The following is a 17,620-nucleotide window of genomic DNA, read 5'->3' as shown; positions in this document are numbered from 1 at the left end:
CTAAATAAATCTTTTTTTCTTCTTTATTCAACAATCCGTTGTAAGGAACATACCATACATAAAGCCTAAATAAAATATCCAAAGCTGTGTAAAGTTCCTTGTCTTAAATCCTAAACTTGGGCTTCAGGCTCTAGACAAACCCTAAGTGACCCTGAATTTTTCTTGTAAATAATGTAGTAACATGTCCTCCTTTTGTTTGCATGTACGTTTTCACCCCCATGCATGCTTGGATGTGGTAACATTTGTAGTCATCCATTTTCATTTGCGCACCATGATCCCTCTTGACTCTTTATGAATTTACAGATGGCTGCCTGGAAATACGCACACAGCCTGTGGCCGTGGAACCCAGCCGAGCTGTCTGCCTCACACAGGAACTGTTCTAAGAAACCTGGGGCTGTGAATCACCCAATCTGACCAGCTAATCGTGAATGGCAAGAACTTGCCACAGGATACTGTGTGGAATGAACTTAGAATTCACTTCCTCTTTTCTTAAGGGAACCCTAGACCTTGTCTGCAGGCAAAGCCTGGGCTACCTGGACTGGTGACTCAGGCCACTAAGGGTCTCCAAGGGCTCAATGGAGATCGGACGTGTCAGGAAACAATGCAGACAGACCAAAATGAGGTTTTGTTGGGGGTGGGGTGGGGTGGTAGCTTAGACAGTGACTCCTTACGCAAAACAGCCTTTTTGTCTGGAGCCAGAATTAGACAGGGTGGTAGCTAAGCATGTGCTGTCCCAGATCAGATAAATAAAACTTACCTGCAGGCTTGCTGTAAGGACTGGATAACATGACATCACTAAATCACCTAGAAGAGCCCTTGGGATGTAGTGAACAGTCGATGAAGAATGGCTAGAATTGTTGAGGCAAGACAGGGCACAAGCTTAACCTTGACAGGGACACCAGGAGGCCGTGTTCTCAGTACAAACACTTTAATTGCACAGAGCTGGGAAGAATGTGCATATAATCCCCAGTCTGGCACCAGCACCTCAGCCTGGCACCCGATAGTGATATCACAAACAGGGTTATGGTCCTTTCAGGGATACTCACACAGCCACAGGGAAAAGGCCCGTCCCATGGGAAAACATACGGTGATAATGCTTAGTGAAAGGACTTGCCAGGGTGTTTTGGTCTCAGATTGACCTCAGGGGAAAAAAATCTCTTCCTTAACCTAGTCTTTGCTGTACCAAAGTCCCGCCGCAGCCCTCTAGAAATGGCAGCATTTTGAAGGCTTATGCTAAATCTGTTTTCCTTCAATCCCCTAAACTGCTGCTCTAAGTTTTCTTAACCTTGACCTTATATTTCAGGGAATTCAGTCCAGAAGAAAAATAAAGCTGGCCTCAAAATAGTTACTGTTGGCTACAAGTTCCCGGAGTTTGGGAAGGCATCCTATCACTGAGCTGGAGCAATTGTCACGCTTTTCAAAACTGCCTTGATTTCCAGAGAGGACGTCTCATGTCTCCAGATGGGTAGAGTAATGACACAACTCAGCCCGCTTTGATTTACTAATTGCTCCCAGTTTGGAGAACAAGTCCGGCCTTACAAGAAGGAAACTAGTTTTTGTATGAAGGAGCTGTTAAGTGTAGGTAGTTTAAACCACTTGCCTTCTGACCCCTTTCTCTGGCACTCAATTGAACGTTGATAGTGTTTTTGCAAGGAGTGAGAACTAAATAAATACGGAGCCACGAAGCTGTTACAAGTGGCACAGGAGCTCCTTCAAGAGTCAAGGGTGTTTTATGCTTTGAGGTTAAACACAGGACTCTCCAGTTACAGTGCTGGTACCGTGTTTCTCCGAAAACAAGACCTAATCGGAAAATAAGCCCTAGCATGATTTTTCAGGATGACATCCCCTGAACGTAAATACTAATGCATCTTTTGGAGCAAAAATTAATATAAAACCCGGTCTTATTTTCGGGGAAACATGATAGAAGGGAAGGGGGAAGATGGTGGCATGCCTGAATTCTTGTGGCCATTCCACTAAGCTACATTTGTGCCCAACTGGATGGCTGCACTCCATTTATCTGTAAAAGAGGGATTTTAGATACCAGGACAGCTGGAAGGCAACTGGTGCTTGGTGGCCTCTGACTCCTCGGTCCTTGCTATGCTGTACCCTCTTCGTGAAGGGCTGCGCACCATTCCTTCGTTGACACATTCATTCGGTGTTCATTGCCTGGAAACATTTCATCAACACGCTCCGTGCTAGAGTCTTGAAAGAAAATGAGTGAGCTCTCTGGTTCTTTCCTCACATGGCCCAAAGCTGCTCCTAGATCCTGCAGAAGGCATGAAGCCTTGCAAACACCCTGATATTAGCCCAGTGAGACTGATTTTGGACCTCTGACTTCTAGAACTATCAGATAATAAATTTGTGTTGTTTTAAGCCACTAAGTTGCGGTGACTTCTTATAACAGCTATAGGGAACTAAAGCTATAGGGAACTAATTCAAGGTGCTTTTCCCTTTCTGCTCCGAGAGCCCTTACTTCTTGCCTGTACAACTCTGCCATGGCACTCAGCACCCAGTGTGTGTGTGTGTGTGTGTGTGTGTGTGTGTGTGTGTTGGGGGGTTAGTTGTCTCGCTTGTCTCCCCGTTAGAGTCGGAACTCTTGGAGACAGCTGTTCTCTTATTTAGTTACTAACACACCCAGCATTGCCTGCCATACAGCAAATAGTCATTTGATTCTTTTTTTCCAACAATGAATGAAGGTAGGGGAAGGTATTTTCTCCCGTCTCTAACAGTGGGAGAAGAGCTGGTACAGGCATGCCACGCCGATGCAAGCAGCACATAAGCATCAACACAATGAAGAAATGACAGGGGCAGCCGCTGTGGCCAGCCCCGGGGGAGGAGAAGGAAGCATGGCGGGAAGGAGCGAGAATGCTCAGAGCAGAGGGTCGGGGGCTGCGCCTTCCGGCACCAGTGACACGTGACATGCTCGAGAGACTTTGAAACCAGAAGCTTCAGGGCTGCATTGGATTTGTGAAACCTTGGAAAATAAACAGAATTCTAAGAAAAATATTTTCACAGCTCCTCCAGTCACTGCAGGACAGCTGAGAGATAAGGTAACTGGCTGACCTAAGATGTGAACAAACAGAAGAGAGTCTAGGAGGTGAGATCCCGCCAAGTAAAGGTATAAAGGACATTCAGCCCGGAGAAGGATGCCATGGCCAGCAAGACGCCTTAACAAGTAGACGGGGGATAAACTGAAGGGGAGGTTTGGGGAGGAGGGGGTTAAGCAACTGGGATTTGAAAACAGAAGATAAAAAATTAGTGGAGAGATGGATCATTGTCTGTTTAGGGCAGGATTTCTCGGCCTCGGCACGATTCACATCGTGAGCTTGACAATCGTTGTTGTGAGACGGTGGGGTGGGGGCTGCCCCGTGCGTTATGGGGGCTGGAGCAGCTTCCTGGCCTCTACCCATCAGGTGCCAGTAGCGTCACCGCCCCCCGCCCCCCCGCACCGTTGTGACAACTAAAATGTCTCTGGCCATTGCCAAATTTCTGCTGGGTGACAAACTGCTCCCCAGTTGAGAACCCATGATTCTGAGGAAGAAATGGGATTGGGGAAGGATTACACTTTCCACGTGGATGCCTGCGGAAGGATATGCTTTAAAGAAGAGCAAGAGTAGCAGAAGGAAAATGACAGAGAAGAGACAATCAAGCCAGAGGGTAGAAAGTGAAAGTTGGTGGGTGAAAGGACAGACTCTGCCACAGGAGGAGTTACAGTAAAATGATTGATGGAGGAAAGCAATGGACAACAAGGCAAGCAAAGAGCAGAAACAGGAGAGAAAAAGACCCAAAAGGAAACCGCCAAAAAGGACGGACGCATCCCGAGAGGGAATTGACTTCAAAGCAGGTCACTCGTGGGGTTTAAAGCTGGGGTTTAAAGCTGAGTTTCTGACACGAGGGTCAGGGCCCATTAATCTTCTATCAGAAGGTGAAGATTCGAGGGCCAAATACATGTCAAACTGCGTGCATATAACTTTCAGGCTCATTCTAATTACAACACAGATAAATACTGGAACTGAGGGAAGATTTGAAAGGTCCCAACTCCCTCTCCCATGAAGTAGCAGGAGGCTAGTCAGTGATCAAACTAAATAAACCACACGGAAAAGATACACTGAGGTCTAAACATCACCGATCAAGCATAAAGAAGGTAAACAGTAGCCCAGATAGGCCCTAAACAAAAAGTGAACGTAAAGCAAGGCAGCTTTTTTATCTGGCATTCCTTGGGGATTCTGCATTGTTGGTAAAGATTAGGACTGAAGAATGCAAACCCATGCTGATCTTAAACATTTCCTGCAGACTAGCCAAAAACCCCTGAGAGCTTTTTTTTTTTTTTTTTTTTTTTTTTTTTTGGTGTGGTGGGGGAGGAGGTGGTGGAGAGGGAAGGAGGAAGAGAGAGAGAGATCCAAAACTCTCTCAACCTTCTTGAGCAAATCTTGGTTGCAACTACTTACCCTCCTCTATTCTTTTTGGCTCTTTGAAGACTCAGTTTCCAATTGGAAGGATATAGCATGGTGCTATGCTGGACTCTGAAATTTTCAAAACTTTTTGCCTAGGTATTTCTTTGTAGTGACTACAAAAATGGCACCCCACCGTACCCCCAGCCCACAGCTTTCCTAATCTCCTGAGTTCTGAGTTCCACGAAGGTTCTAGGTCTGAGAAAGGCCCTTCTCAGGTGCAGGGATAGAACTGGAAAGATGGTTTGCAAATGTGCCAGGGCTCCAGGAGTTTTGAAAGCCGATCTCATTCTTCTCATGCTGCATTTCCACACCAATCAGCAGACTGTCTGGCTCCATGAGGACAGGTCCAGGGGATATAACTTGGCTTTGCTACAGAGAAAGAAGTCAGCTCATACTCCACGGTGAGAACTTATGGCCAGCTGGTTGGCATAGAGAAAGGATCATGCCTAAGCACGAGCCATTAAAGATTCTCAGGCTTACTGGTTATGGTGGTGGACCTTGGGCCTTTCCTGGTTCTCATTACATCCCTGGGCAAACTTCCTGGATGTAGTCTGTCTCTTAGGAGACCACTGCCCTGATGCTTACTTCTCCAAAGGGCAGATTAGTGTAGTGTTGAGAGCGTGGTCCCTGGGGCCCAAAATGCCCCAATTCAAACCTAGCTCAGTTACTCATAACTCTGGACCTTAGGCAAGTTAATTAAAATCTCTACCTCAGTTTCCTCATCTGTGAAACGCAGATAGTAATAGCGTCAGTGACAGAGGACCATAGTAAGGATTAAATGAAACAATACTTTGTGTTTTAGAAAATGTCTGCGTGTACCAAGTGCTCAATAAGTATTTGTTGTCATTCTTTGTGTCAACCTTGGAAAATTATCATCATCCATTAGAAGTTTACAGGATTGTCACTTTCTTGGTATTATATCACGAATAGGCCACCATTTAGGTTAAAAAAAAAACGTATCCCATGTTCTATTAGAATCTAACAACCTTTATCTTGAACGCTAAGATTTTTCTACATAATAGGGACTGCCACATTTTCTTAACATAACTGTCCTACTGGAAGATTGTGCCTCCTCAGGCAGGGGCCCTTTACACGGTTGCAAAATTTCCAGGCCTGATCCGATTAGAAAAGCTCAACAGAAAATCACACAATTTCGCCAATAGATAGCTTTGAAGAGAGTAGTAGCACCACTTTAGAACTGACCACAGCTGGGTTTTAACTAGCCAGGTCCTTAGACACATTCAAGCCATGATTTGATTTAAAATATATAAATGTCAGATAGGCATAGTACTTAGAACTTAGACATAGAACTAGTCGGAAGCATGGAAATAGTCAGAAGCATGACTATTCCCCATGGGGAAGTATGTGCATTCTAATTTCTAGCAACTGTTATAGGTTTGACTTACCCAGAGCCTTAGTCACTCCCAAACGTCTAGTTAAAGCACATGGTAGTACACCAATATCCATTCTGCTACTTAGTCTGTTCTGGGACAGGGTATCTCTGTTCTTAGTCATCCATTTCACAAAGTACCTCTTATGGAAAGCAAATTAGATGAGACAGACTGGATAGTCCAGCCTAATTGCATCCAAATTATTGAAGAAAAGCAATTAGAATTTTAGCTATCATTTATTATCTCTGATGTGACATCACGCATGTTATAATCTTATTTACTCTTTTTGACAATCCTATGAGTTGGAGATTATTGCTTCTATATTTTTTATGGATAAACCAAGTCCCAGGAAGATTAAGCAATTTGATCAGGGTCATAGAGGTGTCAGGTGGTAGAACTGGCTTTCAAACCTAGGTAATCTGATTTTTAAGTCTAATTCCTTCCCACTTCCCAGTGCTGTTTCTCTAAGTCCATTTTTTAAAAGGAGGGAGGTATGGTTAACTTCTTATCCAGAGGAGAACATTATTTTTAATTATAGTAAGTACCCATGCTAACAGAGCATGGGTAATAAAAATACAGTTATTCCACCATAAAAGATACCTTGGCTCAGATCAGAAAACTTTTCAAGTCAACGTTCTTATTATTTGTGACATTGGCTTGATACCATGTAACAAGGCTGAGTATCTCCCAGTTCCTCAGTAAATGTTAAATAAGAACTTGTACCCTCGTGGGGTGAAAGCATGTACACCGAGTTAGCGCTACCAAAATAAAGCTGAGAAGTCATGATATTGGAGTGGGTGACACTCAGAGGAGCCAGCTCATAAATCCTAGGGGAATTCTAACACCATTTTCTCTACTCAAGGCTTCCCACCATGGGCCAGTGGCCCTACTTTTAGTGCTGGCCCCTTATCTTCCCTTGTTCATGCTGTGGGGACCACAAGAGAGAGGGACATCCCAGCTACTTACATGTCCTGCAGTCTCCACTTGTGCCAGAAGGCACTGCAGAAGTGAGTGGTGTTAGAACTCCTCCCAGAAACCCTGGGTTTGGTCCTCTAGTTCTGACTGGTCAAGGAGATTGCTGACACCTACTGTCTCAATGAGCTCTTCCTTTGGGTGACACTCTAGGCAGGGAAACCCCACTCAGTGTGTGTGTATTAGAACTTTCAAGAATAGGACACTCAAAGCACATGAATAACTTTTCTTGATTTTTTTTTGAGACATTCAACCAAGTAAGAAGAAGGTTCTCTTCTTTGTATTGTTTGTACATTTTTCTTTTAACAGCCCATATGCACATAAGCCTAACAAATCTTTTAAAATTGCTTTTATTTTAAAGTTTGGCAAAAATTGTGGGATTCTGCCATACGCATAGAAATCAGATGTTTTTTCCTGTCTTGGGAGAAAATTCCAAAGACCCACAACTTCAATATACTGCAAGTTAAAAGGAAGCTAAGACTAGGTGCAAAGATAATGTGCACACCCCAAAGCCAGGGCTTTAAAACCCTTTTACTGTACTAACGTGTTTCATTCTCCTGGCCTCAAGCATTTCCTCACAATGGTTTGGAGATTGGCTCACTTTAACACTTTCCAAGGCGTAATCCTAATTCTCCAAACCGATCTGGCCATGTGTCAATCAAAAGTGAAACTGAAGGAAGGTTTCAGGGCAACTTGTTTATTTTAGAGATATTATTAATATGTGCATCACTCACAATTCAGTATGAACTCTGCCTACACTTGTTGAGTCTTGTTTCTGTGAAAAGACCTTTTTATCTGATAGTAAATGACTGTTGCAATATTTCAGGGAGACCGACAGGAAAATTCTCTGATTTTTTTTGAGCAATTTATAGGCTTTTTCCTTATGGCTACCTTCAATCTTGTAACTGATCATGTAATTATCCTGATTGACTTCTGAAAATCTGAGAACTGATTTGTGATCTGCTTTAAACATAGAACAGGACTTTCTGTTTATACAATCCTGCCAACGGACTTCATTTCAGTTTCATTTTATTATTCGATCCTGATTTTGCCTTAGTATTAGGTTGGTACAAAAGTAATTGCAGTTTTTGCGATTATTTTTAACCTTTTAAACCACAATTACTTTGCACCAACCTAATAGCTTTATCTAATCTGTACTATATATAACATATACTGTGCATAATGCATAAATATATAAAGAAATATACACTGTAAAATAGTATGTATTTTTGTCAGTCATCATAAATCATTCTTATAAGGAAAATTTTAAACAAATAGTGAAATTAATCGTGCCCCCATTTGGTGGTTTTCTTTTTTATAGTAATTTAGCTTTTTTATTGACCTCTCATTTCTAATACTATGTTGATTCCCCCAAATGAGATGTTGGAATGAGTGGACAAAATGGGTGAAGGCGATAAAAAGATACAAATGTCCAGTTATAAATAAATCAGATGTACAGTACAGCCTGGTAATGATAGTTAATGATACTGTATTGTTGCATATTTGAAGATTGCTAAAAGAATAGATCTTAAATGTTCTCATCACAAGAAAATAACCATAAGTTTGGTGATGGATGTTAACTGGACTTATTGTGGTGATCACCTCTCGATATACTTGTATATATATATTGAATTATTACATTGTACACCTGAAACTAATATGTTATAACACATTAGTACATTTTGCCTCAGTTAAAAAAATAAATAAAAGCTAAATAATAATGAGTGGAAGAGGCCATCGGTCTTATTTAGAAGGGTACTCTTTGCCCTATAGCCTAGTTTTTTCTTTTCTTTTTTCCTTTCGCTTTGCTTTTGTATGCTGGCCTCTGTATTCTCCAGCCAGTCGCCCTGCTTCCCCCTCTCAACTCCACCCCCCTCCCCACCGCACTCCCACTGCCCCCAGAAAACACTCAGCAGTCCTTAACAGTACCTGGGCCACCAGGGAGACTAACCTAGAGCACAGTTTGCATCTAAAGCCCTTAGCACAGCCCCAAAGCCCTAGGACATGGCTAACTGCATAACTATCCTCTCTCTGGTTTGTTTCAGGAAAGCTGACAGGTCTATATGGAAAACATCGCAGAGTGGTATGCTGAAAAGAAATAATCATACAGGGCCTCCCCCGAGGAGCGTTTGGGTCCATATCATTAATCTTCGTAACACTCCCGATGAAAGAGGCAGGAGGTGAGTCCTCTCATCCAGTGTTTCATAAACGCGGAATGGGCCCATCAGTGGGGGCAAGCTGGTGGAGGGAAGCTTGTGTGTGGTGGCGGAGAGAGAGGATAGGGGAGAAAACATAAGACCCTGGAGACCCCTACCCCACTCAGCCTCATTCTGACATGTCCCATGCAAGCGGCAGCCGGAGCAAATGCAGTTTTTGTCTTTTACAGGAGTGTTTCACTTCTCAGGGGACCAGTGTCCATCCAGGGCCATCCGTATCTCCTCGCGCTTGGCTCTGCTCTCTAGCTCAGCCCTTCAAGACCCACACTGAATGTCATGCTGTCAGTAGCTGCCAATTAGTTTAAGTTCCAGGCCTCCAGGCAAAGGTTTTCAAAAGGTCTCTGCTCCAGCTCACCTCTTCCATAAATGCTCTGGCCACCCACCCTCGAGAATGCCTCCCGAGGCAAACCTGGGCGGTTTGCTTGGCTCCAGCACCTTCTCTGACACCTCATTCTTATCTATGCTCAGTAGGGGGCTGAAAATCAGGAGGCAGCAAACTTGGCTCTGTCCCCAATCTTCTGCCACACAGCTGTGCTAATGGACATGTTTTTGCTTTTATCATTTTGCAGCCTGAATTACTTTCTCTGCAACGCTGCATGTCCCTATACGTGGCTTATTAACTATTTAATGAAGCTGATAACTAATCTCCAACATTCTCTATTATTTATCCAATTAACATCCATAATGCAACAGTAGGAAAAAAAAAGTGTGAGTAAAGATGAGAAAAAGATAGCAAGATATCAAAACAGAGTAATTAGTAAGAAAATAAAAAGAGAACCTGCTACAGTATGACCTCTTCCTTGCAAGATGGAGATTAAACACTTTTGTGATTCAATCTAAAGTGATACAATCTTTATAAGCTCCAGGATGAGTTTATTTTTTATGTGCTTACACAGGTATCTCTTTAAGAAGCCAAATAACTGTTGTGAAATAAACTCCTATACAGCTAGAAAGCAAAAAGCTTGAAAGTTAAAACTGAAAATTCTGTGCAATACAATAATTCATATTAAAATAATAGTTAATGTCTACTGAGCACTTAATATGCGCCTGGCACAGTGAAACTTGCTATTACATGCATATTACCTCATTTAACACTCGCCAACATTTATGAGGGAGATTCCCCATTTTGCAGATGAGAAAACTGCGTGTCAGAAAAGCTTAAGTAACTTGTCCAAGGTCACACACGTAGGAAGCCACACAGCCTGGGTTTGTATCTAGGATTTTATTTTTCTGACTCCATAATAGTCACTCAGGTTTCGAAAGCCTCTGAAGTGTTTTCTGAGTTGCCATGTGAAAACTCATTTATTTTGTGTAAGACCGTCTTTTAACATCAAGTCTGTTTTAGGGTCTTCCATGTATATGCAAGATTTGCAGGAAAAAGCCACCTCACTGAACTGGGAAGTTAGATTCCTAGTTTCAAGAGATATTGTATCAAATAAAGTCATAAATGTGAAAAATCTTTGGAAAATACAGACGCATTGTACAAGGAATGAGGATTCTATTGCTATTAACATGTCAAGGTGTATGTGATATACATGGTCATTCTCAGTTGATCAGAATATTTTGAAGGAAAACCTGCCTCCCTAACCAGTTAGCACACAAGTAACTTGTGAACGAGCTACCTTTTCACGTCATCGTCCTGGGAGCTGCAGAACCGCGTTTGTTAGAGGTTAGGCATTACAACCTCGTGCTCTTCCAACTTACTTCTGGGTCACAACCACTTGCTTGGCTCTGCGGGGCACGTTTATGTCACAAGTTTCTCTTCAACAGGCGCAGGAACTCCTAATGTGCAATAAAGTGTTAAGATGCAGACATAGACGAACGCGGCCCCCACCGAATGAGCTGATACACCGCCCCCAGCCCGGGTTTTCACCCTACCCATAAACACCACTGTGTTAACTAGCAAGGGGTAGGGGGTGATTAAGGGCCCCTTTCAGCGTCTCACCTCATCTTCCAGGAGTTTCCAGCTCTCACATGGGTGCGTGGCATTCAAACAGTATCGAAGCAGCTCAGGGCAAGAGGATTGAAACCCCCAAAAAGACTTCGCGTTATGAAGTAGCCAGCAGAGGACTTGCTTCCAGGGGATTTTAACAGAGACAGATTACGCTCTGGAAGTTGTGCTGTGTCAGGTTTGAAAGGCAGTTTGGGAGGTCCGCTGTAGCCTTACCACTTCTCCTTTCACCCCTATTCAGCTCAGAGAAAACTGGGGAGGGAGGAGCGCAGTGCAGACGCTCTAGGCGGAAAAGCAAACATTATCCTGACCCAGGTCCTTAGAAATCAACTGACAACAGGAAGGAAGCTTATTAACCCCTCTGCTCCCCCTCCTTTTTCCCGGGGTGAGAACCGGCTCCTCCTCCTCCTCTTGGGCGTGCGACCCTGGTGTAAAATGCGAGCAGCCGCCTGCTTTCCGCACCCCGTGCTCCTCTCCCAGGAAGAGGCAGGAGGGAGGACGCGGTCCAAAGCCGAGTCCAGCAAATCTGTCAACTCGGTGTGACCATCCCGGGCGAGACGACCCGGACCCCGCCACCCTCGCGCGGGGCCAGGCACCGCGTTCACCTGCCTGTCCGCGTTGTTTGCACTCTGCACCCCAACTCAGCCTGATTCCCCCAGCCCCACAACACGCCAGATCCCAGTGCCCCGCGCAGGTGGCGCAAACGCCCCTGTTCTCCGGCGCCCCCTGCCGGGGAGAGGGACCGTGGCCGCGAAGGAGCCGGGTGCAGGGCGGGGAGAGGACTCGGGCACCGGGAAGGAGCCGGGAGCGTCCCTGATGGTGCCGCCACCTCCGAGCCGGGGAGGAGCGTCGAGCGGGCAGCTGGGCAAGAGCCTGGGTCCGCTGCTGCTGCTCCTGGCGCTGGGACACACGTGGAGCTACCGAGAGAAGCCCGAGGACAGCGACAGGTAAACGCAGCCAGCCCCTGCTTGGTGCGCGCCCCGCTCTCGGGGTGCAGGCGATGTCCCTTACCTATGCAGTGACCTCCACTCCCTCGCTCCGCCAGGCACGGGCTGGGCGCCTGACTGTCCTGGGCGACATTAAATTTCTGCTCCCGGGTAACAGCCTTTGCGCCCTCAGCCCGGGCTCGCCCCACCGTGATACCCCCGCCCCGCATTCCTGCCGTCCCCCAGTGTCCTGCTTCTTCAGCTCCTCCTTCCCTCGGGGCCAGGTTCGCTCGGTTGGACCCCTCAGCCCGCTGCGCGTCCGCGCTCGGGGACCTGCGCCTGCTCGGCGCTCGAGGACGCAGATCTGAGTCCTGGCGCGCTGGGGACTCCTTAGCGCGCACTGGTCTCTGCTCCCCCGCGGAGAACCCACGATGTTATTTCTCCAACTTTTTTGGTAGAGAAGTCTGCTCAGAAAACAGAATCGCCACGACCAAGTACCCGTGTCTGAAGGCTTCGGGCGAGCTCACCACGTGTTTCAGGTAAGCCTCAGGGCTCTGCCGAGTCACCACCGAGCACCCTGGCTGGTGGGTGAGAAGGCAGCGCCAGCGCGGCAAAGAAGGGGTTTGGAGGCGCGCTCCGGCACCAGGGGATCACGGTGGTGCGGGGACATGCTGGGGGGAATTCTCCCTGGTGCAAACCTTTGTGTGTGGTTTCTGGGGCAGAGCAACGACAGGCAACCGAGAGCCTGCACCTCGTTTGTGCCCTAAGATCCTGAGGCAGTTTACTGGTCCCAGGAACACTTGCCTGGCGGAAATCGGAGAAGAGATTGAAAGTTTATAAGGAAAGTGGATTGGATTGTGGGTGTAAACAGTGAGGCATAGCAAAAACGAATGGCTGCTTTTACGTTTGCGTTTTGTTTTGAAAATACGAGGTCAACAAGTGAATACTTGGCTCTTGGCTGTCTTTTGACCTTCTGCTGGGACAGTGTAACTGTCACGGCCTCTGGGCAAAAGGACGGGGGCGGGGGTGGGGTAGGATTGTGGGCGGTTGATATGGTTGTGTCGAGTGAAAACAAAAAAAAAAAAGTGAACACATTGAACCACAAGGAAAAGAGGAGCAGTCTGTTTGAAAATAATAGTCCACAGGTCACCGGGGTGCTTGTTAAAACTAAGCCTGGATAGAGCCAGGGAATCTGTAGTTGGGAAAATGCTCCCCAGGTGGTTCTTATTCACAACAAAAGGAGAGAAATACTGTTCCCTGCTGTTTGGAGGTGAGGGTTGATATATGTGTTCACCATTGAATTCTTGGCTTCTGTTCCAGTGCTTTCAGTGCATGGAGGAGGCATGCACCCATAAACATTTATTAATTGCCTGTTTTTTAAAGGCGCTGGGATCCCACCAGACTCCCACACTCACACCAGACTCCATCTCTGTCTCTAGGAACCGTGTTTGGGTGCCAAGATAAATACTGGGTAGTACTAGGTACCACTGCAACCCCCAGAAGTGAACTTGAAAGAAAAGGAAGCTTTACTATTCACAAGGTTATAACAGGTGAATCAACCATAATGGTTTCAGTTGCAAGAAACGTTATTTCATGTGTTGAAAGGTGTCAGTGGTCCCAGGACTGGTCACTTCAGTGGTACAAATGCTCCATCAGTTACATTGCGTACCGAGCTTTTAAACTCTGTCACTGGCAATGGAATGACAATGATCATTTGGGTGAATCAGCAGCCACTCCTTGGGAAGGGCTGCCTTCTCTGGGACATGGGCTGTGAACACTGAACAAAAATACGTGAGGGTTAGAGAAAGAAGAGGGAATGTATTCAATAGGTAAAGACAGAAGAAGTTAACTGGGTAAGCAAGGTCACCCAGCTGATGAAATGACCTGGTGGTGCTGGCACCGGGATTGCATCCCCATGACCACAGTGTATCTTAGGGCGTATTGTTTTCCTATCACTGCAATATAAAGCCTCTAATTTAGCATGTAAAGTGTCCCTGAGATGGTTTGCTCACTTCTTCGGTCGCTGAAGGTCAGACTGTACGTAAATCAGTGATAGTTACAGAATGCATGTCCAGTTTTCAGGAACCATGGGAGCCTGATTCGTGTTCTAAGTTGATTTCATTTGTTATGCTGTTACTGTCGTTTTTTCTCAGATTTTTAAGACAGCAGTTTCTGTCACACCAAGCCTCAACAAGAGACACTAGTAGTGTCTTGATGTGTTTTCATTAACAGCTATTGAAAAAAAAAAAGCTTATGAGCACTGACAAAAAGATATCTTACAGAGAAGAGTAAAGAACTTTGTTCTGTGGAATGAGAAGAGTGGGAGAGGATGTTTTTAGATGGAGAAAATAAGAATGGTCCCTGTGAATATGAAGTAATTTGGTTTCAAGTTACTTCCTTTATGGGAGTCAAGAGTTCTATGTGCACTCCATTGGTTTTACACTATTTCCATAACTTAGTAGTTTCTTAGACACAGTTGTTTGGCAGTTGCTGTTCCCCCATTTTATTTTGAACCCCAAGAATGGAGGAATACTGTGTGCTCCTTGGTTTGTGAATTCTAGTTGTCCTGGCCCTGTAGATGCCGTGCTACTTCCGGTGTGGTTTGGAAATCAGCCGCACAAGCATCATCTAGGAGCTTGTTAGAGACCCGGGCCCCTCCCCAGCCCTCCTGACTCAGAACTTGGGGTTAATGAGATGCGCATTAAAGCTGGAGAAGCTCTGCTGTGGAAACCAGGGTCCTCAGCGTGGGTCACGGTGCAAACCCATTTAGACAAGTCCTCAAAGGAGCAGAGGTCTCTGCAGATGGAGTGAGTAGTTAGCCCTTCTACCAAGTTAACCTTCTGCCAAGCAGACCAAGAACCAGTCTTCCGGGAAACCCGACTCTTCAGCTTTTGCATGACCCTTACGTACGTAAGCTGTAAGTACCGCAGCAGAGCTACCGCTCAGGAAATGCTATCTGATCACTGAGAATCCCGCTCTTTACCAGATTTCTTTGAGTGAACAGCTTTAGCCCAAGAGAAAAAACTCTGGAAGTCACTTCTGAATATGTTGAAAGTTATTTTTAAAATCATAGCTATGGAAGAGAGGTTTAGTACTAAAAGGAGGATGGTAGATGTAATAAATTCGACTTGCCATTAAAACTAAAAGGACATGGAGACCTACATGATATGGAGAAGAAAAGAGGGGTTCAGAATAATTTTTGTTCTGGACCCCCCTAACCCCCACTTTTGTACGTGGCTTCACCTAAGCAGTACCTTTCCACTTTCACCTTTTATAGGATATAGTAAACGACAATTTGAGGACTTACGATGTGTTGAGCCCTTTGCCTACATTATCTCTACCTATACACTTTATCCACATTACCTCTAATCCTCAGAGTCACGCTGTAGCATTTCTATTATCTCAATTTTACGGAAGAGGGAACCCAAACTAAGAGGGGTTAAGTAAACTTACCCAGGGTCACAAAGTTAATACATGTGAGAAACAAGATTCAAAGCCCAGACCCCTTTCATCATCCCAGAGGTGTCTACAGATGAGGCTGAACTTTCTAGATCCTGGGATCTAAGGAAGAAGACTACAAATTCAGATAATGATAAATTCAATAGACAGTTTGATAGAAAACTCCCAACACCCACTGTGACCACAGTGGTTTTTCTGAAGTACCCTTGACATCTGGTATAAGATCGACCAAATTGCCCTTGAGATCCGTCTTAAACAATTGACTTTATATTATTATACCCCAAATTGGTTAATACACCAAATTGGCTCATACGTGTATCTTTTGTTCCTTGCAGGATTTCATCTTAAGCATTGTCTTTAGAGGCCTGTCTTTAGAAGCTCTACTCCAATGTGCATTGTGCCAAGTACCAAAAGTTTAATAAACACTTGTTGAATGAATGCCAATGATAGCTTAACAAGTTTACAGTGCATATTTGCTCAGCTTTATAATCTGACATAGGCCATAGTCTTCTTCCAGTGGTTAAGATTTCAGAATTGGTGTGAGATTTATCTAACTGAATTATAGCCAAACCAAGCATATCAAGTTATCGTGGCATTACTTTTCTTGTGCCAATGAAAGCTTTTCCCCACTAGTCGACTTTCATTTCCACCCTCCCCCAAAATGATGTAGTTTGAACAGAAGTTTTGTGTTTACCTTTTGAACAAAGGTTTGGTGTTTACCTTTTCTTTATTGGGTCTCATATCAATAAAAGGAGATGTTGAGGGCTTTTTAAATATAAAAATAATACACATGTATGTAGGAAATGTCAATAAAATCCAATTTTTAGTGAGGTGGGGTCTAATAAACATCCTAAATAACTTTTTTGATCTATTAAGGATTTGAGCATTTATTATTAGCTTAAAATAGTCCTGGAAAATGAGCATAGAAGGAGAAGGTACAATCCTTGGTCTCATAGTTTAGAGGCTTGATTTTTCGACCAAGGCCTTTGAAACTAATCAGTATACAATGGTTACATGTTTGAGCTCAAAGTCATGTAGTCTATACTATACTATCAATGTTGGGGAAGAGATTAGAAGCAGCTAGAAATGGCCTTGTGGGTAGAAGACTTGACGTTTTTCAACATGGCTCTTTAACATAGTGTGTTAGGTATTTAAGTTTCTTTAGCTGTGATTTTTAGCCTTGTGGTTCATGGACCTCCAAGTGGAGACCCTCAGCTGTATTTGTCCAGTTTGGTGTCTTACTAGGCACCGCTCTTGCTTAGGTCATATTCCCATGGGACATGCGGATGTAGAAACTTTCACTTTTCTTTGAGAGAATACAACAGTGTCACCAAACCCTATTAAAACTTGGAAGTTGATGTGATATTTCTGCAAATGTAATTACTTGAAATTTGGAGAACAAGAAGGTCCGTTTATAGTAGCATCACCAGACTTGGGCTAAGGCTACACTGGAGGGAAAACTTGATAATGCCCGATCTGGTAGGTCCCTAAATTCCTAAAGAAGGGTTCGATACTGTCAGAAATGCACAATGCTAGAAAGGCTGCCCGAGTTTGAATCCCAGCTCTATTTGTTTTGTGACCTTGAACACTTTCTTAATCTCGCTGCTTTCGTTTTCTCCTCTCTAAAGAAAAGATAATACTGGAGCCAGAGGGTTGCTGTGAAGATTAAATGAATTGATGTATGGAAGACGGGCTCCAGCACAACAACTGGCATCACTATTCCCTCACACTAGGTCTGGCATGGTGAGGGCGTAGAGGACGTGCTCCGTGGACATTGGAGTTTTATTTGAGACTTTTGAGTTTTACAGCAGGCTTTTGAAAGTGCAAATTCAGACCACAGCCAGACACAGAGGGTGTTTTCGCACCAATCACATATCAGCTGTTTTCAGATCCCCTTCCAAAGTAAGGTAGCCCCGATTGGGAAAAAAATTACAAAGAACATATCTTTGCTTCCTTCCTCCTCCTGACTACTCAAGGTGCCCTACTTGTGTGGCGATAAGAACAGCAGAGGCATAGCTATCCCAATTTAGAGGATCTTGGGTTGTGGAGGGATCTTACTGGCAGAGAGAAGACTAGAAATCAGATTCTTAGGTCCTTAGCCCAGTTCTGGGCTCCTTTCTGATGCCTTCCTGTCCTATGGGGAACATAGCGTAGGACAGGCACTGAGGGCAGCTCTGTGAATAATTTTTGGCTCTTATAGGGCACCTCGTCCCCCTCTCAGAAAGCGTTTGCATCTCAACCAACTACATAT

General features: G+C 44.7%; 1 protein-coding gene across 1 annotated transcript in view; it reads left to right on the top strand.

The window, feature by feature from the left end:
- Positions 1-11,435: 11,435 nt before the first annotated feature.
- The window catches only part of CCBE1 (collagen and calcium binding EGF domains 1), a 195,638-nt gene continuing 189,453 nt past the window's right edge, over positions 11,436-17,620 (top strand). Inside the window, exons 1-2 of the mRNA XM_033135576.1 lie at positions 11,436-11,931; positions 12,369-12,449. Of these exons, the coding sequence (XP_032991467.1) occupies positions 11,801-11,931; positions 12,369-12,449 (212 nt within the window). The 5' untranslated portion in view covers positions 11,436-11,800. The remainder of the gene's footprint in view (positions 11,932-12,368; positions 12,450-17,620) is intronic.

The sequence above is a fragment of the Rhinolophus ferrumequinum genome, chromosome 19 (genome assembly GCF_004115265.2).
Source record: "Rhinolophus ferrumequinum isolate MPI-CBG mRhiFer1 chromosome 19, mRhiFer1_v1.p, whole genome shotgun sequence".
NCBI lineage: Eukaryota > Metazoa > Chordata > Mammalia > Chiroptera > Rhinolophidae > Rhinolophus > Rhinolophus ferrumequinum.
Note: the sequence above shows the minus strand (reverse complement) of the source record. Positions and strands in the feature narration are given on the sequence as shown.